This window comes from Fulmarus glacialis, unplaced genomic scaffold, assembly GCF_000690835.1.
Source record: "Fulmarus glacialis isolate BGI_N327 unplaced genomic scaffold, ASM69083v1 scaffold19385, whole genome shotgun sequence".
Lineage (NCBI taxonomy): Eukaryota > Metazoa > Chordata > Aves > Procellariiformes > Procellariidae > Fulmarus > Fulmarus glacialis.
The window spans coordinates 21,599-46,332 of NW_009212866.1; the positions used below are offsets into that span (position 1 = coordinate 21,599).

The following is a 24,734-nucleotide window of genomic DNA, read 5'->3' on the forward strand; positions in this document are numbered from 1 at the left end:
CCTTCAGGTAGTAGAACACCAGAGGAAAAAGTTATTTCTGAAATGTTCTGAGCTGGGCCATGCACAAAACTGACTTACACTTGTAGGTTATTAAGAACAAGGAGAAATGCCTTCTAGGTGTGGATGAAGGTCACCAGCAGTCTGTGTGTGGAAACCTCGTGTTACTTCTGCAGATAATAAATACCGGTGGCATCTTGGCCAGACTAGCTTGCAGGAGAGTTGGTGGTCTATACACTTAAAATTTCTTCTTCTACTATTTCCATTTACACTAAACAGATTGTGGTGATCTTGTGCAGCCATGATGTCAGGATGCCCCCTCTACTGGCTTTGGCTGGGATAGAGTTAATTTTCTTCATAGTAGCTTGTGTAGTGCTGTTTTTTGGGTTTGTGATGAAAACAGTGTTGATGACATATTGCTGAGCAGTGCTTACCTATGCTGAGTAATCCTCATCTCAGCTACATAAAAATTATATCTAAAATCATCAAAAAAATCTATTCTAGTTACTGGAAGATCCCTCTTGGTAGTAAGAGAAAGCGCATCAGCAGGGACAACTCATCTTACCTAAAAATGGATAAGCTGGTGAGATAAAACACCCTGTGAAGATGACTCGTTTTCTAGAGTGAGTATAAAGGGAGCTACAATGACTAGAGCAGATGTAGTGCCTAACTTTTAGATGTCTAAATTTAGGTTAAGTGGCTATCAGCCTTCAGGAGTGTGGGTCTGTTTTTTATGGTTTTAAGTAGTTTAGCTTTGCACTAGGGTCTAGGCACAGGTTGTGGAGGCATGTGCTCTATTTGAACTAGAGGTCATCCTGCAAGCAAGCTGGGATCACATTCATTCACAGACTCCTCCTGCAACCAGAAAAAAATGCCAGAAAGATGCCAGAACACATTATGAAGAGAGACTGACGCGTTATGAACCCTGGTAGAGCTGGAGTTCTCTGGAAAAACAGTAATGTTTCCAGATTTTCATGGAGATAGATAGATAGACAGTGGGCAAGGGGAATCAAACATCTCCATTGACTTCCTGAAGGGACTATGTTAGCATGTGCTGAACTTACTAAATATACTTAAGAAGTATATACTTTTAAGTATATACTTAAAAAACCTCAGATAGGCAACATTCCTCATAGAGAAAGATCACTTTCCTTCAATCTATAACACCACCAGAAGAAAGGAGGTATCACCTGGGAGCACTTCTGAAACTGCTATTTCAAGAGAGATCAAGATGTCCAAGTGATCACACAATTCATTTCAGAAGGTAACACTGAGCATGAGAAAATGAACTACGTCAGGCCAGCCTCACTGGGGGTGAACAAAGAAGAGAATTAACCATTCATTTATCAGAAAGATAGAATTTTTTTATCTTAATTTACTTTATTTCTGTGAGATAAAGTATTAATACTTAAAGTATTAAAGTATCTCACTCTGTGAGATAAACAAGGTTTAGTGCCCCTGTGGTGTATATTTCATTGTTCATTTTTATGTCATTTTGGAGAGTGCAAACTTACAAGATGGCAATGAAACAGTAAAAGAGACAATCTCAGATCCTGATTTTGCTCTGCTGAATGTTGCATAATTCAACTTTTATGCTTTACAGCATAGAGTGCTTCAGTGCTCTACAGGGCACAGAAAAGAAAGATGAGATACACATACGATGAGCACTTATCCCAACAATGTGAATGGAGGACATCATTTACTGCTGAGCATAGCTCTTACTTCAGTACGTCATCAGTTTCTCTCCATAGCCTCTTCTCAGGTACTAATTCTTTTCTGTCCATTCCCAGGACTAGTCCGCAATCCAACTAGGTGTCACAGGATCAGGCCAGAGGTATTATTTTCTTCTGTTTGGTGATATGTCAATTCTAGAAAAGCCAGGTCATAGATTTAAAAAATGACAGCCTGTGGGTCTTCTTCAGCTGGTGACCATGTGCTAGTTTTTGACTTACTCGCCTGTCCTTCATGTCGCAGTCTGGGTGTCCTGAGAAGCTGCACACAGATGTAACCTTGACAGCCTGCTCACCCAGGCGCTGTCACCCCAAGACATTCCTACAGCCCTTCTTCTGCCACTCCTCCTGGTGCTTCCACATTCACCAAGCCCCATGCACCCTCCATTCAGGCCAACCGTAGCATTTCTGTAACAATTCTCCATATACTTTCCTCACCAGCTGTCACAGCATTGCCATCAGACAAAATAACAATATTTCCAAGCTAAAAAAAGTTCTGTAAGGTGCAAATTGGTGAATACTTTACATCGAAACATTCATTAGACAAGCGTCATTTTCTGGCATTTTCAGGTTCAATGTTGCTTTTCACTATTGCTTTTCATTCTGTACATCATATTTTCCCTTATCTTCGGTCTTGTTAAACATGCTTTTGATCTCATTAAGCAGCAAAGCCTTTAAGTGACAAACTCAAAAGTGACAAGCGTTAGTTGAAATGGAAACAGAAGGACCAGCATGACTTTTCTCTGTCCCATCTTCCCTCCATGGAGTGCCCTGTTATGGCTGTATATGGGCCTGTTTTGACCTCTGTACACATACTGAAGGGGAGGGACAAAACCTAAAAGCTTTGGGTTATCACTCAAAGATGTCTAAAAATTCAAAAGGAAGGGCTTTTCTGCTCTTTCTAGAGGACAATAAATAAACACAAATATTGTAACATAAACACACCTTGTTCAAGAAATTAATCTGTTGTATTGGAATAATTTCTTATTGATTAAGAACAGGGTTAGAAACTGCTGTAAGTTTTTTTAAGCTAAAGTCTTGCTTTCCTGTGCATTGCATATAAATAGCTATAACCAAAAAACCACATACAACTCCCAATCTGGAATGAAAGAAGATGTAAAGCACAATAGTTGCTTCTCTGCTTGAAACAGGTTTGGTAGATGAATAAATAGGTGTTTCCTTCATTTTCAGCTCTTACATCTGGGAGCTCAGCCTCCAGACAAAAATTCAAAGCCATGAATCCAACCATTTAAAGCATGTTACTCTGAAAACAAATGAGTCCTGGAAGAGTCCTGTTGAAAAACTTTTCCAAACAGAATCATCTTTAATGCCCTGCGAAACCACAGGTAAAAAAATGCATAAACAATTGGGTTAAATGTAGAATTTAAATAACCAAACCAAACCAATGCATCAATGAGAACAGGAGGTATCACATAATTCATAAATGGATTGATTGCTGTAAAGAAGAAGAATGGACTCCAGCAAATGAGAAACACTCCTATTATTATGCCTAATGTCTTGGCAGCTTTCCTTTCTCTGCAGAATGAAATGTGGTGCTTCATTTCAAATTGCATTTTTTTTTGGCTGATTGCATCAATGGATCTTGCTTGCTTCTTGGCTATAGTGTATATTTTCCTATAGATGTACAGCATAATAAATCCAGGGATGTAAAAAGACACTACGGAGGCCACAACACCTGAAGTTTCACTAAAAATGACAAAGCATCCTCCTGCACAATGTATGTGATTATAAATCTCTTCTGCCCCTAGCAAGTTTAGGTCTAGAAAGATCATCCCAAAAGCAAAAACAGAAGGCACCGTCCAACTTACAAATATCATGACCAAGATAACAAAAGTATTTATCTTTGATTTGTATCTTAGAGGGTCACACACAGCGTAGTAACGGTCGATGGATATGAAGGAAAGATGGAAGATGGAAGCCGTGCTCAGCATAATGTCTGTGCTCGTGTGGATCTTGCAGAAGAGCTCCCCGAAATACCAGCAGTGCTCAACAGAGCGTACCATGCTGCAAGGCATGATGAGGAATCCCAGCAAAAAGTCTACTGTAGCCATAGAAAGTATCAGGAAATTGGTAGGTGTATGGAGCTGCTTAAAATGTGATATTGAGATGATAACTGTCAAATTTCCAACCACTGTGGCCAGAATAATGCAAACCATGAAGATATACATGGAAACACGGATACTGTTTGGCCAGCTGCTCCTTATGCAAGAGCCATTTACGGTTTCACAGCACAGTTGCATCCTTACTGAGGTCTCAAATCCACGTAGGTATGCAGCACAGGTACTGTTTTTCCTAATGCTGAGATACATTTACAACTGTTTTTTTTCTTTTCTATACGGGGAGAGCTGCAGGGAGGAAAAAAAAGGGCAGTTGTGAACACCTTCATTTATTTGGATGTGTGGGAAATTCACATTTCATTATTTATGAAGGATAAAACTGTTTTGTAATTATACTTTTAACAGAATGACACTTTTATCATTAGACTTCCCTTAAAATGGGAATCTCATTTGATGAAATAAACTGTATAATGGGGTGTCCTCACACCAGAATAGCAGTGGCTCCCGGAGGAGCACTGGGCAATGCCTTGTATAGTGGGCAGATGAGAAGTCCTTTTCGTTATTTTCTGTTTAAACAGTCCTAGTCGTCTTCATCAAAATAGGTTGGAGTCCTGTATCTCTCACTTTGCTCTTGAAAATCAGCAATTTTAGATTCTGAAGTTCCCTCAGCTTATTTTTTGATACACAAATCTGAGATGTACAAGTCTAAAACAGAAGGCTAAAGCTCAGCCTCTCCTCCAGCCCTGTCCTGATAGCCGTAATGGAACCCGCTGTGCAGCCTGGCAAAACCCGGGGTTCCACGAGCCCTCGGTTTTTAGGCAGGTGGCACTGCCTGACCAGATCAAGTCTTACTCAAAATTCTTGTAGGCTCCAGCTGTAAATAGGGATGTAAGGAAAAGATCTAAGAGGAGAAAAAAACTTTTCTGACCTTTTGCTGCCAAAATATGGAAGAGCCTGACTGATCTGAAGCATTAGCTGCTGTATAAGCAAATATCTTTTCTGTTGGGCTCTAGTTTATTTCAGTGCTAGTAGTTTAGCATTGTTTTGTATACTTATTATGTTAATGCTGTTTTTAGTCAAGGCACAAACATGGAGAGAAACATTTTCTGAACATTGGTTTAGTCTGCAACTGAGGACACAAATATTAGCCGTCCTCTCATGTATGCAGTAACATGTCTCTCTTGCGAGTCTCTACAACAGCATTTCATGAAAGTACTTAAGCGCTTAGCAAGCAATACTCATTGTTGAAAGATCTGGTTTTCCTGTAATTAACAGAAAAATAGTATTTTTGTGAAAAATAAAGAACATATGCTATTCAGTAGCATTATCGTTATGGTATAATGTGGTTGTTTAAGTCAGAAAAATACTGACATGGCAATTCAGCCAGTACCAATTTAACCATTTGCTTCAGGACTTCACTGCCTCTGGTTATTCTGGACAGAACACAACAGAATAATTAATTTTTTCCCATATTGAAACAAATGTTATTACAAACACACCATGCCATTAGAAGCTAAATGGAAGCTGAATACAAATGATGAACAATAGCTTGCAAAACCCTGACAGCTACAGGGTTATAACTAACAGCTTGTGTTTACAGAGGGATTTTCAAGTAGTGCCAGGCAGTGGCACCTGAGTGCCGGGAGAAGGTGCATCCAGAGGCACTCTCAGGAGTACAGGACACAATCTGAGTATATTTATTTACTGTTTGGGGTGCCTCTTGCTTCCCCCTTTTTCTACCTACTACTGTTTAACACGATCTCTGCTTTTTTCCACCTCACTTTAACTATCACTTCGTATATTTCACTTTTGGTCAATCTCTTCGTGTTTCTTTTCCTGCCTGTCATTCCTTCTTTTGGTGTATTTACACCCAGACAGAGGAAGCATAGCCAGATGGATCTTTATTAACTCAAATCTTCAATTTTCACATCAGAAAGAATTAAACACCAATTTAGCTGTATATACTGGATATAATTATAAAAGTTTTAAGCTCATTCAGGTTATAAATGTGTCACATATATTTCAAACTTCATTTTTTTAATGTGTAAATAAATTAAACAAATATGGTAAAACAGTCTAAGAAGCCAATCAAAAAGAATTAATCTATCTCTAGTTTTCTTTTCTATTTAAAAGATAAACAACTTCCCTATTGTTCTCTGACAGAGAAACTGTTTAGCCTGAAGAAGTATGATCTCCCTGGAAACTGTTTTGCTTTTAAAAAAATCTTGTTTTCAGGAGATTTTCTTTTTTCATTAAACAGAAAGAAGAAACTCTAACCAAAATATTGAGCAAACTGAAATCAAGTGTGCGGCTTTGCGTGAAATGGAAACAAAAAAAGTCAAAACTCATGTGGCAAACTGTCCAAATGAGCTAAACACTGAAGAAGTTTTTGACAAGAAAGCAGAACACTTCTCTTCCATAATTAATTGCAAAGTTCACAATTCAATAAAATGGAAACATGAAGAAGCATCCTTTTAAAAACCTGTCCTCCTACCTTTCTCCCCTCAGGCTGGGTAGAAGTCTGCTCTTGACGGTCATTTGTTTTCTGCTCATTGAGGGGCACCCCTCCCTTTTAAAGACCATCTCAAAAGGCAGCGGAGGCTCTTCACCATCATAACAGTTCTGGGTAATTTTGAGAGGACAGGCACTTAATCCACAGCCGGAGCAGCCTCCAGAAGCCCCCAGCACGTTGCTGGAGGGTGTTGGCCCCTTGTCTCAGGAGCAGCTGTTAATGTGAATAGTAGCTCAAACTGTTTATTTTGTTACCCACCTAAGAACAAAATCACGGCTGTATTGGTCATATTTGTTTAATGGGCTTTATTTATAGGTAAATTGAACTCATTTGAAGTACGTTTACTTGTTTGATTAAACGTTGTAGTCACACTGTGAGCAGCCTGAGATTATCTAGGTGCAGAACAAAAACCGCCATGTAGTCTCCCTTTTGTAAGCTTCTAAAATACAGCAAAGTATGTCGGTATAGGTAGGTTACAGCAGCATGTAAGATTTCCTTGAAAAGGTATATTGTGTGCAGAGTGACATGATGTGTATTTACCAGCCTAGTTCTGATTACTCTACTGAACAAACAGGTTTAATCTAACAGCCTAATCAGTTAACAGCTATTTGCAAGATACAGCTACTAAAAAGGTGTTTAAAGTAAACACCTATTAACGGCTGTACTGGAGCCACAGATCAGGAGCATCAGGTTTTTGCTCCACAAAGGACCGGGCAGCCTTTTAAAACAGTGATACTGCTGAACATAAAAGACTGTTAATATGGTGACCATCAGCTAAAGCCCAGTTATGCTGGGTGCCTCAGGGACATATACAACAAGTTAGATTAAGATGCTACTTCTTGCAAACAATGCTGCATGACCTGGGTTAGCTGCTTCATTGTATTATGGGCACAAAAATCAAAATGAATGCAAACAACTCAGTTCTTTTATTTTTCTTGAGGCTGCACTTGTACAGGGACTGGGGTGTTGCAATGCAAGGTTCTCCTTGCTATAGGAAGAGAGTTTGCCAACTAAAAGAAGTGCAGTAAGAACATCAGGCTGAGTGAGAAACCACTTGAGAGAGTCAAAAGGATATGTCGAGGAGAGGAGTCAGGTCCAATTGCTCAGAGTTGGGGATAGAATCATAGAATCATAGAATCATTAAGGTTGGAAAAGACTTCTAAGATCATCGAATCCAACCGTTAACCCAACACCACCATGCCCACTAAACCATGTCCCTAAGCGCCTCATCTACACGTCTGTTAAATACTTCCAGGGATGGTGACTCTACCACTTCCCTGGGCAGCCTGTTCCAAGGCCTGACCACTCTTCCAGTAAAGAAGTTTTTCCTAATGTCCAATCTAAACCTCTCTTGGCACAACTTGAGGCCATTTCCTCTCGTCCTAGAGATGTCAAAGAGACATTAGGTACCCACATACTGGTCTGTGAGAGAGGCCTTCAACCTTCTGAGATTCATAGCTGTGGGCCTTCCTTGGAGCCAGGCACTTCTCTTTGAGGAGTGAAGGTTTAGGCCTTGGCAATTAATGTCTTGACATACACATTTTATAGGAAGGTAAAATTTAGGGGAACAAATCCATGTTGCCTTACTCTGTACAAAAATCATAGTTATGAAGAAGTCTGGTGGCCAGCTCATTATAGAGACCAACTCATTATGGGGACTTAGTCAAAGGACATCCATGCATGCACACACACTTCTCTCCTGCCGTGCCTCTCCTTCGGTGGCGTAATCTCAAGGCAATGATCTGGAAAGGCAGCTCTGCTTGAAGTGTTTGTTTCAGAAACAGCTGGGTGGCAGCAACCAGGTGAACCCCTGGGGACCCTCTGGGGTGCCAGTGCTACCAGAATCACAGCAGAGAGGCTGGGGAGCCTTCCCCTGCCCTGAACAGCTCTGCTCCGCTGCAGGCGGGCAGGCAGCAGCCAGCTATGAAGTCTGGGTTTTTACTCTGCCTCCCTTCACCACCAGATTTTGAGTCTGGTCAGGAAGCGTTTCCCTCCGGTTTCTGACTTGCAATAAAATGCAAGAACAACTTGCCATTCTTCCTCTCATGTGTGACATTTCCCCAGGAGGCAACCTGCTTCTTTTAAGCCTACTGAAGACTTTGGAAGGGTTAGGAGTCCTCAGCGAGATGAAATAAAATGAAGAGGAAGAGTCAAAACCCAATGATGCAAAATTATATATTGTAGGGTTATTATATTTATCAGATGGTGGTTTGACAGTCATATCTTGTCTGCCTGCACTGTGCCTGCACTTGCAGTTATCACTGGAATATGCTGGTGGAGGGGAAGTTCAAATAACAAATCTGAGAGCAGCCAGTTTGAGCACAAGGTCCCTGGGGCAGGCCATGTTTGATCTCTAGCTGACTACTGGCAATGCCGATATACTTTAAAATAGTTAAATGTATTTTAAAAAGAAAAAATGCAGAAAAAGGCACCTGGTGACACTAAAGGTGAATTTTGTCCCTGATATCAGCGTGGCTGGGCTCTCACCTTGACTTCACCTTTAAAGAAGAAAAGACTCATCTGTGGGGCTGGCCAGCCTTCCTGCTCCTACCAAAATCCTCTTGGGGCCAAGAGCTACCTACCACGTACTTTGCAAAGGGTAGAGGAGAGAGTGGGCTGGGGCTGGTTGGTGAGCGCGACTGCCTGCGGCAGGGACAGGACCGGTGTGGGGTCCAGCAGGTGCCTTCGGCAGCCCCACGGCAGCAGGAGGCTGCCCGCGGCCAGAGCTGCTGGAGGGCACAGCAGGACGTCTCTGTATAGACTGTTTTTGGAGGTGCCCTTCACTCTTCTACCAAACGTCAACCCATCGGCATATAGCATTTAGCCTTCGTTATCTCTGAATGCACCAGCTTGTGCTGCAGGACCCATACGCATCGGAAAGGAATGAACCACAGACCTAGAGGAAGCTGCGAGCATGGGAAGCGTGGCATTTAATGGTATGTTTACTGAAATGAATGTAAAGTGGCAGTTTATAAGATACGAAGATAATTAAGTAATTAAGCAGGCCAAATTGTCAACTGATTTAGAGCAACAAGGAACACTTTGGTAACAAGCTTTCATGCTCTTGGTGCAGATACTTTAAACAGGCATTTTCTTGTGGCTTAATGCTGACGTGGATCGTGAAAATATTCTCAAACTTGCTATTTATAATATCAAAGAGAAATATGTCAAGCTCTATTTTTGGGAGACCTCAGAGGACTTATAAGTAGCCAGTGTTCAACAGCCTTTTGAGTCTGTAATATACTAAAGCAGTTATACTTCAAAATTCAAAGTAAAAAATTGTTGCTGTGACTTTCTTTTCTGCAAAATTTATATTTCTGCAATAATTAGTTTTCAGATTTTAGGATAACCAAGAAAAAGAGATGTTGTCACACTGCCTAGCATACCTTGGGTCATCTACACTTCTTGTTTGTTTGTTTTTAAAACATCAAATAATTAAAAAGGAAAACAGCACAGGAGGGAATGGAAGTAGCACTTTTGCCGGGCACTAAACCCATTTGAACAATGTGTTAAAAAATGATTCTGTCCTTCTTAGGCAAGGCTGTGAAAGGGACGCTGGAAATGGGAAGGAACAGAACGGGGCTCAGGAATGAGAACTGTTACCATGAAAAAAAAAAAAGGCAGGACAACATTGATTTCTACTGTAATTCTTTTAGCTTGTATTTCTATGGGTCCAGTTTGGTCATTTGGCAGAAAATATGATTTTACAGTATCCATTAGACAGATGAAAGTTTCCCGTTTTCATAGGGTTCATTTTAAAACCTGGATCTCTGCGAGGGGAGCCATATTTTTAAAACTACTGGAGGCTCTAAGGTGGCCCCATGGTTGGAGAGGAATTTTGAAAGTAAAGTATATAACTCCACTCACCATTTATGCAGTCCTCAGGAAAAAAAGCAAAGCATTACAACAAATTATCTTCTTAAGTTTCCATTCATATGTTTGAAATCTGGGGGAAAATGCACAAATTCCCAATGAGCTATTAGTTCAAAATCATATTTCATTACGTGGGTTAAATGAGAAGATGTGCCAACTACTAATCTGAATGCTATTGCTGCAAACCTGGTGCAATTCCACTGAAAACAATCTGAAATTAGCCCAGATTTATACCAGATGAATTTAAAGAAGAGCGGATGAGATGATTGACCTCTAGATCTTTTCCTATGTCTTATATTCTTACTTTTCAGTGGAAACCATCACCTTTCCTTGCCAAGTAAAAATAGCTGTTTATACAGAGTAATGCGATGTTTGTGCTCTTTCTCAAAGTGTAGTGCTTAGGATCAGGGCTATAAATCCAAACCCCAAGATAAATGCAAATCTCTGAAATGCACAGAGGACTAAGACATTCCAAGAAAATAATGTTTTTATAGCAAAGCAAAACACATCCATCCAAAGCCAAGAAACTATCTCTGCACGGGGGGAAGTGGGGGTTCTACATATTTGGTAGCCCTGCTAAGTGGTGCCGTAACGCAGTCTATCGCCTCCGCTCGGTAGCAAAAGCTGTTCCCGCAGGCAGCAGCGCCAGGGCTCCCCGGAGGGCAGGGGCACCCCCTCGCCTCGTCTCCCCGGCAGGGCGAGCAAATCCCCCGAGCTGTAGTGCAGATGCGGAGGCACCCACACGGCCAGGCAGGTCCCCTGTGCCTCTCCAGTGCTCCCACCAATCCCACGGGAGTGAATTTAGGACTGTGGCCGCTTTGTAGATATTCGGTGGCCTCAGAACACCACCTCCAACACGAAGGCGAACGCAGAGGAGGGAGGCAGTGAGCAGTAAGCAGGTACGATTCCAGCTTCGTCATGCTGCATCCTCATGGCCCTGGAATAACTTCACAGAAAGTAAAGAGCCTTACTCTGAATTCACAGCTGTGCCTGAAAAGAGTTTTGCCCCCTAGCTGTGCTTCTCTTTCAGCTATTGGGAATGAATGGCTTTTTAAATCATCCTCGCGGCCACCACCAAAACCTCGTTGCTGTTGGTGCTATTGCTGTTCGCTACAGAAAGAACGCAGTGATCTGTGCAGAACGACAACTGTTACCTTCAGTGCTAACCGTACAAGATTCATCTTTGAAAGAAAATAATATCCCAGACTAGCATGTTAACAGCTCACCGTATTTCAGGCTGCATGAGATGGAGACGGTACCTGCTCAGGAGTTATTTCCTCATCACGAACCGGTGCAGCCTGCGGATACAGCGCGGTGGTGACTCATCCCACGTGAATCCCACAGCTGAGAGGCTGCACAATTGGTCTGACTCTGGTTTACAGCCTGCTGGAAAAATCTCATCAACAGAATGACGTAAATATTAAATATTCAGAAAAGATAAGCAGATAATAAATCTATTCTGACAAGAGCCACTAGCATTTGGAAAGATGACTGCATTTGAATTAAGTTAAAGCCAGGCTCATGGAAAGAAGCATACAAAATAAAGACAAATGTTTATTATGGTCGACATACAGATAGAGCTAACAGCACTGAACTGTTTTTAAGATAGCCTGATGTTTCTTGCCGTCCTTTCAATTTTGTGTAACGTTGCCAAACTTTAGCAATTTCAGTTATCTTTGAAAATTTGATTTGTCTATCCCAGACTGGATATTTTGCAAAAAATCCAATCACATACTTCAACAGTATCTGAGAACAAGACCGATTAAAAAGGTATTGTTTTCTCCTAATGAGAGAGGTTTTGTGCCTGCTTTTTGTTTAGTCTAGCGCTGAACGTGGAAAAATCCCTGCAAACAGAGGCTAATGTTAACATGAATAAACAATCTAAAATGCCTAGTGTAACATTAAAGATAGGCTCAGAAAGTCTTCAACAAAATGAATGTTTAAGCCTGTTGCTAGGTAATGAGGATTGATCAAACTGAAGCTTTTTTTTTTTTTTATAGCTCTGGTCCTTATACATACAGCCATCTGATACTCTTGAGGTATAGCTAAATGACATCTGTTATGAAAGGCACCACACATGTATTTTTACCCACACCTGCCAAAGCTTCCTGTCTTTCAGTCTAGCTACCAGGAAGTACATTGCTGTCCATTAATGGCCACGGTTTTACAGCTTGCTCTTCCCTTTTATATCTCAGTGCCAGATATATTTGATTTCTATTTAGGCAAGCGTAATTCTTCTGAAGAATAAGTTTCCATGAATGAATTATAATGTGTTTTCACAATTTGCTTAGATTAGCTTTTGCAGCCAACTCAGCGTAAGAACATTTCTGAGAAAACTGGAGAAGACAACTACTAACCAAGTAGGGGATGGGAAGAAAACGAAAGTTTGTATGTTTTTGATCAATTTTTGTACAGTTTGTCAGCTGGGTAACAAATGAAGATACTGGGGATTTTACAGGGCCAGTGCACCTAACTTCTGCTGAGGTGAGAGCTGTACAGATCACCATCTCTATGAACTCTCTTGGGCAGAGCCGATGACTTCCAGCCCCAACCAAACCCAGTCAAGTGGTGTGAGATCCTCCATGCAGGGTGCACTGAAAAAACCCACAGAATACGACTGTTTGAATTCACAGCTAAATGCAGAACATCTCTGTCTCTGCAGATGCACGATCAGCAAATGTAAACTGATGTACCACCACTGATTTTAGTAGTAGTATAGCAAACTCACTGCCCCCATTTGACTTTATTGGACCTCAATGAAAAGAGCATTAAGTCAAGATTTCTGGCTCTTAGTGGAGACAAAATGAAAAAAGAAAAGAGAGAGCTTTAAGTGCTAGATAACAGCACTTAGCCAGCACAGTAATAAATGTTATATGGAAAACTTAGAAAGGTCTCTAACAAGTATGGGGGAGTGTATCCTAAAGAGTCTGTAAGTAACTTAGCAACAGCATAGGCCTAAAGTTCACTGTACTCTTTGCTCAACTTAATGGAGTTGATGCTAAGGCATTAAAACTGATTAGCATTACTATATTTTGCCTAAGATTTTCATAAATGTTGCAGAATGAGGTTTAGATTTTTCCAAAACCATTCCTAAACTTGACACGAATTACTAAGAAGCTTTTGCCTGAACAAAACAATGTCTTTTCCTTAAAGAACCCCAAAACTGTAACTGTAACACTTTTTCAGTGTACAAAAAGAAATCTCAAATGGGTGGAAAACACAGCAAGGTGAGTTGCAGAATAGAAAAACAACCATCGTATAAAAACTGACCTTAACATTTCCATGTGTTTGACTTCGATAAATTCAAGTATGTCTCATACTCCTAACACTCATTTAGAAGTAAATGTTCAAAAATTCCTGTTACAAAAGTCATTGCTTGGTCTTGAGGACTATCTCTAAGGTACTCTTTTTTTTGTTTGTTTTATTTTATTATGTTTTGCAGTACGTGAGCTGGCAACCAACTGTATGAAAATACTTATTCTCCTTTTTTTCTGCAAAGGGCTTTCCTAAAGATTGACTATTTTTTCTGACATTAAAAGATATTACTGCTTCCTACACTCCTTGCTGCTCTTGCATCCTGACACCATTACAGCTACCAGACTATGAGTTCTTCAAAATTAACTTTAACATTAGAAGAAGCAAATGAAGATGGATAGGCAAAGTTAAAATCATGTAGTTCAATGCATTTCTTATATTGTACATATTTGTAGTGGAAATTCGCTGCTGCCCATTAAATATCTGAACAGACAATGGATATTTCACTTACAACTTTATAGTAATGAATAGCTACAAGAAACATTTTAATATTTTCACAGATGGAGCCTACAAGTGCTTCTGCTAATTCTTAATCCTTTTCTAAACTGAAAGAGAAATTAACATATTGTTGTCAATATGCTAAGTTTCTGTTTCACCAAGACTGATCATTTCTAGCCGCGTCTGATCCGCAGGTAGACAACACTGGGTAATGCTGTTATGTTCATCGTGGCTTCAGTAGGAGGTGCTGTTTGTCTACGGTGTCAAGAGGTTAATTTTTAGAAGGTATACTGGAATTATTTCTCTGTTGGGCTCCATGACATCTCATAGTCCATCACAAACCACTAAGAAGCATTCCTGTATTAGCTGTGGTAAACCTTTTAATAATTGCTGCTGTCTTTATTGACCTGTGCAAGTTATTTCTCTTTTTCAGCTTTCCTGCCCTGATGGTGGATGGTGACATTGCAAACACTGTCTGGATGAGGTGGGGTTATAATTTCGTTCTTGGTTAATTAGAAATGTACGAATTCTTCAACTCAAACTCAGGTCATGGTCATTTTATCACTCGCTATATCTGCACTGATTCTGTGTACCTAGCAATGGTGTCCCATACTGTCAGTAATTCACCTATGATAACACGAGTTGTTCATAAACATTTAGTATTGTATTACTGGGTCTAATAGTTGCATAATCTCTGACTGCACCTCGCCGTTCCACGTTATTTAATGGATAACTTGAGGTCATGATGACTAAAATATGTGTACAAGGACATGGCTGTAGTGTCCTGCTCTCTTTAAAAAATCCCAGATTATTAAGATTCTGTCACTCTATTTTTGCTCAAGGTCTGCTTGCTTTAATGCAATATGTACAATAAAGCATGTTAGATTTTACTCAGAGTTAAAGTTTTGCCAAAGTTGTTACCAGTCTTACTTAAGTCAGCCATAAGGTTTGGATCACACTTGTTTTAGCGCAGTATTTTTCTACCTTCATCTGAAGCCTTGCATCAATAAAATCTATTAATGACTTGTTTTTCTCTCCATCTGATCAGAGACACCGTGGACAGGTGGGTCTTGTTTGCTTTGGCCAGCATCAAGGTATAAGGAAGAAATATTGACGTATGAAGAGCAGGCTTTTCCAGCTCAGAAAAGGATGGCATTCATTAGGATACCATCTGGAGTAGCTTTTGAGGTGGAGTCATTGACGTGAATTACATATAAATTAATTTGATTCTTCTCCTCTGGCATATCTGTCCCAGAGTCAGTAAACACTCCTGTTCTTTCAGAAACTCAAATTCTGTCCCATAAGGAAAATGTAGGAGAGGCCTTTTTTTTTTCCCTCAAGATGAGCTAACGTTCTCTCTTTTCTAACTGCTACCTAGCAGGTAGGAAAGTATTCAACAGAAACCGTTTTAGGTGAATGTGATTTGTTGCATCAGTCATTCATTATCTCTCTGCTTCTGTATTCTGAATGTTTCTGTAATTTGCATCATCTGAACAAAACAAAACCTCACATTTCCTAAAACTGAACTTCATCTAGTCACTGTGACCACCAAGTTCCTCAGCTGAAGATCTGGTTGGTTTTTGCTCTCCTTCCAGGGAACCCTTACCCAAAAGCAGGGTTCATGGTTCTTACTGTTTAAAATGATGGAGCTATTCTGAGGCTGCTGCAATAGTCCATGTAACTTCATCTTCTGCTTGGTTAAATTCTTGCTTTATCATCAGAAATGAGAAAGGGATTAATAAACTCCTCATTGTATGGCACTCTCATTACCCTTTCAGGGAGAGGAAAGCTGTGCAGCACATCTTGAAACCTACATGTCAACCATTCTTCAAATTTGGTTTTAGTGTCATTTTCAAAGAATCCTGGACTTCTGCATCCCTCATGGGTGAGGTTCAAGAGTCCTTTCCTGATATCCCATAAGCTACTTAACTAGCAATATCAGTTGTATCCTACCCATTTCCAACTCTGACAGCCTAAGACAGTCAGCTCTGCATGTATCTGGGAAGTACTCCATACTTCAGAAATGCCAGCAAGTGATATGTGGGCGATTTTTATGTTCAGTTATCACAGCCTGAATAGTGACAAGAGAGCAGAACACGGCATAAAATCTACCCTTGAATAAAAGAAAAATATGTCTTTAAAATTTAGCTGTCTCCCCAGGGGCCCAATTTCATTAACAGTAATGAACTCACTGACTCCACTGCTACAGATATTTTTTGAAAGTTTAACATGATAGGAGAAAGATAAACCTGGTAATAATAAACTAAATGTCTACAATTCTGTTCAATCCAAGTTTCCCAACTGTATTCCTCTTCAGTTTCAGAAAATTCCACGTCCATTTGGAGTACATGAAATAGGATTTAGATTACCAGCAACCTGCAAAGTATTTGTTTGTTTCAAGAGTGCCACTGATTGATGTATCTGTGAAGCATTTCTCCCTAAAGTATCCCCAGATTCTTCTTTTCTGTGGATTGGCATGTAAAGCTATTGATGCTAACTAGTGAAAAAAGATTTTAATGAAGTGATTTGACTGCAACAACAAAAACAGAAGTCAAATTGCTTTCACATGCCACTCAAGTGGCAGTTCTTCTGGTTTTTTTTCTTTTTCACATGAGCAATTCTAGGACAGGTAATAAAAGCGTATTTCACCTGAAGGGCAGCCAAGGGGGAGATGGAGGTGAGCAGCAGGGCGCGCGAGAAGAAGGTGCGGCGCTGGCTCCACACCCGAGTTTGCAGCTCTTGCGGCGCCTGTGAGTCAGGGGGCTGCAGGGGCAGCCGCCTTCCCCCCCAGCGGGGCTCTCGCTTCCATCCAGCCCTACCCCCGCTGGAGCCCAGGCCTGAGCTGTCTCAGGGAGCGACCAAGACTAGAACTGAAAGCTACCGGAGGTCCCTCCTCTGGGGTAGAGAGGGAAAAAGCAGGGTTCAGGGGCAGCAGAGAGAATTATGTTTTCAAGTTAAAAACTGTTTTAGGATCTTTTTCAGTACTGGATTTTACAAGTCAGGGTAGCTCTTGCTTTCCTGAGAGCGTTTCCTTGAGCTCTCCCGGTGCAGACGGCTGAGTGAGCAGCACTGAGGATGGATGGGGAGGCACCACCATGGGGACCACCCCCAGGGCCAAGCTCCCGGCTGCACTCCTGCAGAGACGCCTTCCTCCGAATGCGCCTGACTGTGCTGACCCCAGTGCAAACCAACGGACCTGCCTGGTCAACAGGATGACACTGCAGACCTTCATAACCAGCATGCTCAGTCTTGTTTGCCCTTCCCAAACTGTTGCCCATTGTGGACAAGACAAGGGGCTCCTGGGGTGTACCAGACTGGCTCAGGGAGAGGGGTCAGCTCCCACCCTTCAGCGTGGCCGTCTGCGTCTTGAAATTCTGGACCCCATGTGCACTACGCACCCAACAGTCACGTGGGATTAGTACAGCCACAGGTTGGTCATCATCTCTCTTGACCAAAACTTCCTCTGTCTGATGAAAGACTAGTCTGGGTTACAACCACAAGTCAGGTGAGAAGAGGGTGAGGTGCTGGAGAAGGCACCAGCAAGCATTACCTCGAGGCCCTGCCTCTCTTGAATAACTGCTCCCAAGCGGTACAGACCCTCCCCTGAGTACGAGCTCGGCTGTTTTATTTCCCGGATGAAACAAGTCCTGGAAGGAGCCTCCAAAGTTGTGTGCTGAGAAGCAGCAGCACATGGGAAAACAGAAATCATGTGATTTCAACAACTTCTGAATAATGTATGTTGGTGTGCGTGGGGTGGGAAGCCACAGAGTGTTCCTTATGTGCCATATTTAGGGCAGCTCAGTGCTAAGCGTGGTGCGGGCTGTAAGCCAGTGACGTGAAGGGCAGTAGACGCAAAAGACTATGGGATAGGCATTGAGGCAGGGACAACTCCAAGGCGTATGTGGTACAAACGAGGCCTGTTTGGTGCAGAACATGATAGACAGAAATCAGGCCCAGGACTGCCAAGTTTTACATATCATTGCTACAAGCCCCAAATAATGCCCATTTCTCACACTACATGGTAAAATGTGTTTCAGGTGCTAAAACATTGCCTATTTCCTATGTTTTCACAGTTTTGAAGAAATTTTTCAAATAGCCAGGAGAAGGTGTTGGCATACTGTGTTTATATGGTAAGTCTGACCTGAAATGCATTGGACCCAGCACGCGTCTGCCCTGCACAAAGCAGTGCAAGCTCAGAGGGACTGCAGAACTGAAAATGCGTTACGGAGCTCAGCCAGACTCGGTGTGGGTTGTGGAGGACTACTTTCTCTCCCTAAGGCTGCACCTAAAACCATTTCAAATCTGGTTTTCTCTTCATTGTACAGTCCCTTGGTCAGAATGGGACCAAGGCCCATTAAGCTTTAGGGAGGCCCTGTTGACTGGCTGAGAAACACAGACACTTAGTGCTTATACACCCTAAAAAACAGAAAGGGGCAAAAGGGACAAAAAGGCTTCCTTGGCAAAGATTTGTTCTGCAGCAAATTGGCTAACTTCACATTTCACACGTTTCAATATCAGTCTCTTTTCTAGTGTTATCCTGGCAAGCTACATGATATCTTTGGGAAAACAATAATTTCTAATTAAAGATTTCATGTGACAGAGCATTCATACTAAAAAATAGTTGCACTGGCTCAAGCACTATTAAAAAAATATACCACTGATATAGGTACACAACAGAGTAGTCACATTGCTTTCTTCTAAATAAACTCAGCTGCTGTGGCTGCTGAGCAAGACTGCAGAACAGCAATGATACAGGATAACTGCCACGGCTCATGAGGAGGTGGATCACTGTAGGGAATTCCTCTCCTGTCTATGGTGACCATGTACCAGCTAAAGAGTTATGTTATGGGGAGGTTCGCAGAGGATGCGGCAGGTCCTTTTCATAAAGTCTTCCAAAAAGTGTTGCTGTTACGAGCGGTTTCGATGTGGCATGCTTACTTTTCAAATGTCCATCACGTAGCACCTAGTTGAAAAGAGAAAGAATTATACTAGTAGCCCATTAACAGACTAGCAATATTACGTGGTACAGAAAGGATAGGCCTTGGAGATTGAATATTTTGATGCAACACAAAAGACAATCGTGAGAGTCAAAGAAACCAGAATTTGCTCTGGCTCTGCCATAGCCTTCCCACATTTCCTTGGACCTGAAGCCCTTTAAAACTTCCTCCAGCTCCACCTTTGGAAAAAAAAAGATCCTTTTCTCCACCTCATAAGAAGGTGAGAGTGAGAATAACTGATTTGTTAAGTTCTCATTAGTAACTCATACATGGCAATGAAGGTTATATACATATCTAGGACAGGAATTTGAAATCTTTTTTGATTTGTAGACCCCAAAACAATGAAACAATTTCCAGATGGAAGTAGAGAATTTCAGGCTACTTGCCATATGTTGCTTTGCTTAGTTACTTTTTGCAGATCAATTTGAAATCCCTGTCGTTCATAGACTGTAAACACCTGCAACTTTTTAAGAGCCTCTGTGACAAACAATAAGCATGTATTTGTTAAGAAAATGTAAAATATTTTTTAAATTAGACCATGATCATATTTTAGCATATTAATAAATCCTTTGATGTGTATATTTTTACAGAAGTCCCATTCAAAACAAATATGCAGGATGAGCAATGCTTTTCCATTCTCTACCTTGTAAAAAATCACCCTTGTTTCCCCTGAAACTCTTCAAGTCTTTTTCACTGTCTTCATTGTCTCTTGTAAGCTATTAAATTCCTCGTCCAAATCAATTAAGATTTCATCTAGCCTCTTACATAAACGTAATCTAAGGTTTATGAATGAAAACATTTTTTTGGCAAAAATATACAATGAAGTTTCAAATTAAAAAAAAGCCCTACAAAACCCTCAAAAATCCCTTTTAACGTTTTTATCTGCATAGGATCTCTGTCTGCTCTTATGTATGATACTCACTAGTATTTTTTCTTGCTTGGACAGTTTCTCAGAGTATTTGATTTCTTTGTCTCCTAAAATGCCTATCAGCAGAAACCTGTAGAAAATAGCTCCTTGAAAGCTGCCATTTATGGATTTGGGACCTGAAGTGGGAAGGCATGTTTGCTAAAGAAAACACTGAAGAGATCCTCAGCCTTAGCATTTATACGTTCTCATCAGTAAGGATGAATTCAATCCAACCATTTAAATGTCCTCTTGAGTTACGGTCCGCACAACCAAAGAAAGTGGTTCTTGGATGGGACGTATCAGCTTCCAGTGCCACGGACTGGAAACCTAGCATGACACAGCTCCAGGGTGTCCCATTACCTCGAACTCCCCGGGGGCCAGCTGCACCCCGCTGTACAAGACTTCTGGAAAGACGTAGTTCGTGCCAAAAGTGCCGCTGAGGGAGAACATCTCAAACTTGGTCTGCGCAGTCTCCACCGGCTGCCCGCACGTGTTCAGGTCTGTGCTCTTGCACTTGAGCAGCGTGCATATCTGCGGGGAGGAGGATACAGAAAGGCAAAATACTGCTACGCTTTCAACAGTCAAGAGCTGGATTTGATTGTAAGAAAAGTTCCCACAATGCAGGAACAGACAAGTGTTTCGGGATGGTTGGGATGTAGGCATATGCAACCCACACTCACCCCTACAAAACCAATTACCTGCCAATGGTATTTTATGAGAGAACCGTGAAGCCCATCAAATGCACCCAGGACATAAACTTCATCTTTGCTCTTGTTTGCCATCCGATAGATCAAATGACAGCAGAGGTCTCCTTGGCAAACCGTGTAATTTCCAGCTTTGTGCCTGAGTTCACTGAAAGTGAATATATCCCGCCGGACAGCTCCCGAAAAGGTATCTTTCTCTCCTGGAAATTTCTTGATGCTTGAGGCAAAGGAGCTCCAGTTGACGGCGGGGGGGTAGGTGGCAGAAAGACGGGGGCGTGCGCTCAGCTCTGCTAGCAGGAGACATCCCTCCTCAGTCCCACTGTCGTAATGGTAGGCGGCGGGTCCCTCTGGCGTGAACAGCCCGCTGCCTGCCGAGGACACCCGCGGCCCTCCGTCAGCTGCGCCCCAGAGCACAGCTCGGCAGGGGGCCAGCCGCCCCCCCGCAACACCGGCGGGCTTTTTTGTGATGCTGTTTTCAGTCAACACATTACAGAAAATTTTGGAAGAACTTTAAAGTGCAGAACCGCTAAAATACCCATCCTAGTGTAAAAACGTGACCTAAACTTCATGGGTTAAACAACACGGCCTTTACAGGTTTTGTGATTTGCTGGATCTTGAATTTGAACCTTAAAGGGCAATCTGACACACGACCATCCCTTTTTTTTAAGAACTTAGGTTAATTTAAGTATAAATCAGAGCTCTAAGAGTGGCATATTTGCCAAAGGAGGAAACGATGGGGGTAATTACGTTTCACAGAAGGAAACCCAGGGCTGTGGCCTAAACTCGGCTCAGTCTATTTAGGGCAGGCAAAGAATCATAGAATCATAGAATCATTAAGGTTGGAAAAGACCTCTAAGATCATCGAGTCCAACTGTCAACCCAACACCACCATGCCCACTAAACCGTGTCCCTAAGCGCCTCATCTACACGTCTTTTAAACACTTCCAGGGATGGTGACTCTACCACTTCCCTGGGCAGCCTGTTCCAAGGCCTGACCACTCTTTCAGTAAAGAAGTTTTTCCTAATGTCCAGTCTAAACCTCCCTTGGCACAACTTGAGGCCATTTCCTCTCGTCCTGTCGCTTGTTACTTGGGAGAAGAGACCAACCCCCACCTCGCTACAACCTCCTTTCAGGTAGTTGTAGAGCACGAAGAAGTTCCTTTGTGGCTTCAGCTTCGGCTTCAGGGGAGACTTACAGATGCAGCTACAGCAATTCTTTCAGAAAATGTTTACAGAAAATGTATTGGCAGTAAATATCTACTGAGATGAAATCGAAACATAAATATCTCTGATTCTTCAGCAGCCACAAAAACCTGAAACTGTTTCATTCAATATGCAATAGGAATCCTCCTTTTGGTTTTAGGTTATTAAGTTCTGTTTAAAACATTTTTTCTCCATTGAACTGTTGATTGAATTTTAAACAAAAAATGCTGCTTCTAAATGAGAGGCTGAAAATTTAAGTGAAACTTTGTGCTATTTTTGAAATAAAATTTCATTTCTATATTATCAAAATTTCATGTCATGCAGTTTCTAATTTTACCTCTCCTGGAACATTCAACATTTCCTTGCCTGAAGCTGTTTACTACATTGAATAAAACATCAAGGATATTTTTAGTCTGATTGAAAGACTATTTTCCAGAGACTTCACTATTTGTAAAGCATTTTTGCCTGCTTCTGAATCCGGTACTCTGAAGATGATTTCCCTTTTCCCAAATGCAACTCACCTGTCATTGCCAAGCTGATGTTGTGAGTATTTGCTGAAAGCAAATTGACACTCATGCCCATAGCCCAGGCAGAGTGAAACTCAACCGCAGTCAGAAATGGCAGGACGTTCATCCAAGCCGTCGGGAAGAGCACGGTGTCCACCTGCAACTCGCTCACCAGGACCACGGCAGGCTCACGGAAAAGGATGTCAAAGCACGTGAAAATGCCAAACTTCCCAAAGGGGGTCTCAAAGGTGACGGCTTCTGGCTCTTTTGGGTAATTAAACTGAGTCTCTCTTCTAAATAGGTTGTACTGCAGGTGAAGAAAATGGCATATTAGAAACTGAAAACAAGGCAAGATTATGAACAGCTACTTTTGCATCTGAGATGGGCATTAAGGCAATGCTGGGGGTTGAGATACCTGAGCTGGCCAGCACAGTGGGTTTGCATCCATCCAGCCAACCCTCTCCCCCTGCCAAACGGTGTGGCTGCACCCCAGTTACCTCCTGGAAGCAATGCCCAGCCAATATTAACTGCAAAACCCTGCCAAGACGTCACCTGCAAAAGCGCTATCTGGCTAAAACTGTGCTAAATCTACTGAGTATGGAAAACTCTGTCACTGCTTCTTTCCCATTCAGTATCATAAATGTAGCCCTTAGGTGTTTGGTATCCGGCACGAGCTCTGCAGCTGCAGTGCTCCTGGGAATAATGCCTGATCGATCAAGCACTTGCCTGCTTTTCCTTCTGGCCATAAGATCCTTGCATCGGATCATCCTGGATTAGTTGCTGCTCTACAATTACGTAAAATTATTGTGTAAACCATCTGAGATTGGTGCCGGAGAGATGAAAAGTATACTGATAATCAATTTTAGGGTGATGCTCTTTACCTTGTGGTAACGAGCCACCAGTTTCCCCTCCGGGTCAAAGACGACATCGGTGTTGTACTGATAGCGACCGTCACTGGGGCAGCCGGGATCGCTGGAGTTACACGGCTTCTTGTCCCCGATGTTTGCAACCACATAGATGGAGTTATTCCTGGCCATGCAGCTGAGTCGCTCCTGCACTGGTGCTGGAGCAAATCTAATGCATTTTTGGTGAAAGAAAAAAACCAAAAACTTGGACAAGTTTAAGTTCAGATGTGGAAGAAATGCATTCAAAATTACTGTTCCACTAACTGCATATCTCCAGGTGCAGAAAAAGGGATAGATCACATCGTAATTTCTGTTCATTTTCTTCTCTGTTCATAGCATCATTTTAAATTGCTGGTCTCTTTTAGCTTTGAAAAATGGTCTCCCTGTGTTCTTCTTTCCTGTACCCTTAACAATGTTATTTTCTGTGTGGATATAATTCCCAGCTAACACACATACAAAGATATGGACAGCTTCAGAAAACAGAGGAGAGACTAAATCAATATACAAATATAGACTTAAAATAACTTAAAAATATGTTTTCAGGCAGACCTAAATTGTGATTTAAAAGACCATTTTAGCCTTTTTAAAGACTTTTCACTCTGTTTAAGGCTGCTGCCCATAAGCCTTTAAGAAAAAGTGGCCACAGCATTTACAGAGCTGAGGACTCTTGAAATCTTGCTTCATAAAGCCTCAGAACAGAAGAATATAAAAGCTTAGCTTAGACACGAACCTGGTCCTCTAGCTGGGTGAATCACCTGGTCTAATCTATGCATCTGACATCATAAAAAACTAGCTTATACTTACAGAAGATTTTCACAATTGATCTGAAGTGATAAAGTTTTACATGTTTTAAAACTAATGATTTTGCCTAAAATTTCCTCATTTTCCTCCTTCTGCAATTTTTAAGAGTGAGATTGTCTCAATGCTTTTTACTTTGCATATTCCCACTACCATTAAATTAAGAGTTCTTTTTGATGTATCTCATTTCTGTGGTACTTGGGATTTTTAATAGATTAAAAAAATTAGCAGTTCCTAAGCATTTATTGGGAGCATGACTCTAATGACTCCATGAGACACTAGTTTGAAACCACATAAATCACTGCAGAAGAAATCACCTTGTGGGATCAGTGCAGGGAATCCAGTTCACCGCTGGATCAGGGATATCCTCCAGGTAGGGGTAGATGGTTTCTCTTGTGAAACGCCAGCCGTAAATGCCGTCTTCAGGAGTCACAATGATGTGGGCACCCTGACACAACAGGCTCCGTTAAGAATTCACCCATCAACAGATAACCAGGAGGGACAGCAGGAGGAGAAAACACTAAGCAACAATGCTCATGATAGACTTAGTACCTGCTGGGCGGCTTCCTTGATGGCCCCTTCCAAGACATCCATGTTTCTGTTCATCAGGGCCAAAGCATCGTCGGGGGAAATGGGCTCGTCAGTGGCATCTGGCAGGATGACCGCGTGCTCGTAGACGGCTGCAATGAAGGTGTCGGAGGCGAGGGCCTGAAGGACTGCGAGTGCAAACACCGCAGCGTGCAGGAGAGGCTGGGAAGGGAGCATGGCTGC

General features: G+C 41.8%; 2 protein-coding genes across 2 annotated transcripts; both read right to left on the bottom strand.

Moving 5' to 3' along the window:
• Positions 1–2,986: 2,986 nt before the first annotated feature.
• LOC104076972 (trace amine-associated receptor 1-like) lies at positions 2,987–3,988 on the bottom strand. The gene has a single exon (XM_009578017.1). It carries the CDS (start codon positions 3,986–3,988, stop codon positions 2,987–2,989), a length of 1,002 nt encoding a protein of 333 aa, XP_009576312.1.
• Positions 3,989–18,786: 14,798 nt separating this feature from the next.
• On the bottom strand, positions 18,787–24,734 carry LOC104076973 (vascular non-inflammatory molecule 3-like). Its single transcript, XM_009578018.1, is given in 7 exon segments — positions 18,787–18,906; positions 20,208–20,483; positions 20,486–20,919; positions 22,276–22,567; positions 23,142–23,334; positions 24,281–24,411; positions 24,516–24,734. Coding segments are annotated over 7 exon segments (1,659 nt in total). The 5' UTR covers positions 24,729–24,734.

What these genes read in the sequence shown, in the direction of transcription:
- LOC104076972 (XM_009578017.1), bottom strand. Translation starts at nt 3,988, where the DNA reads ATGCAACTGTGCTGTGAAACCGTAAATGGCTCTTGCATAAGGAGCAGC.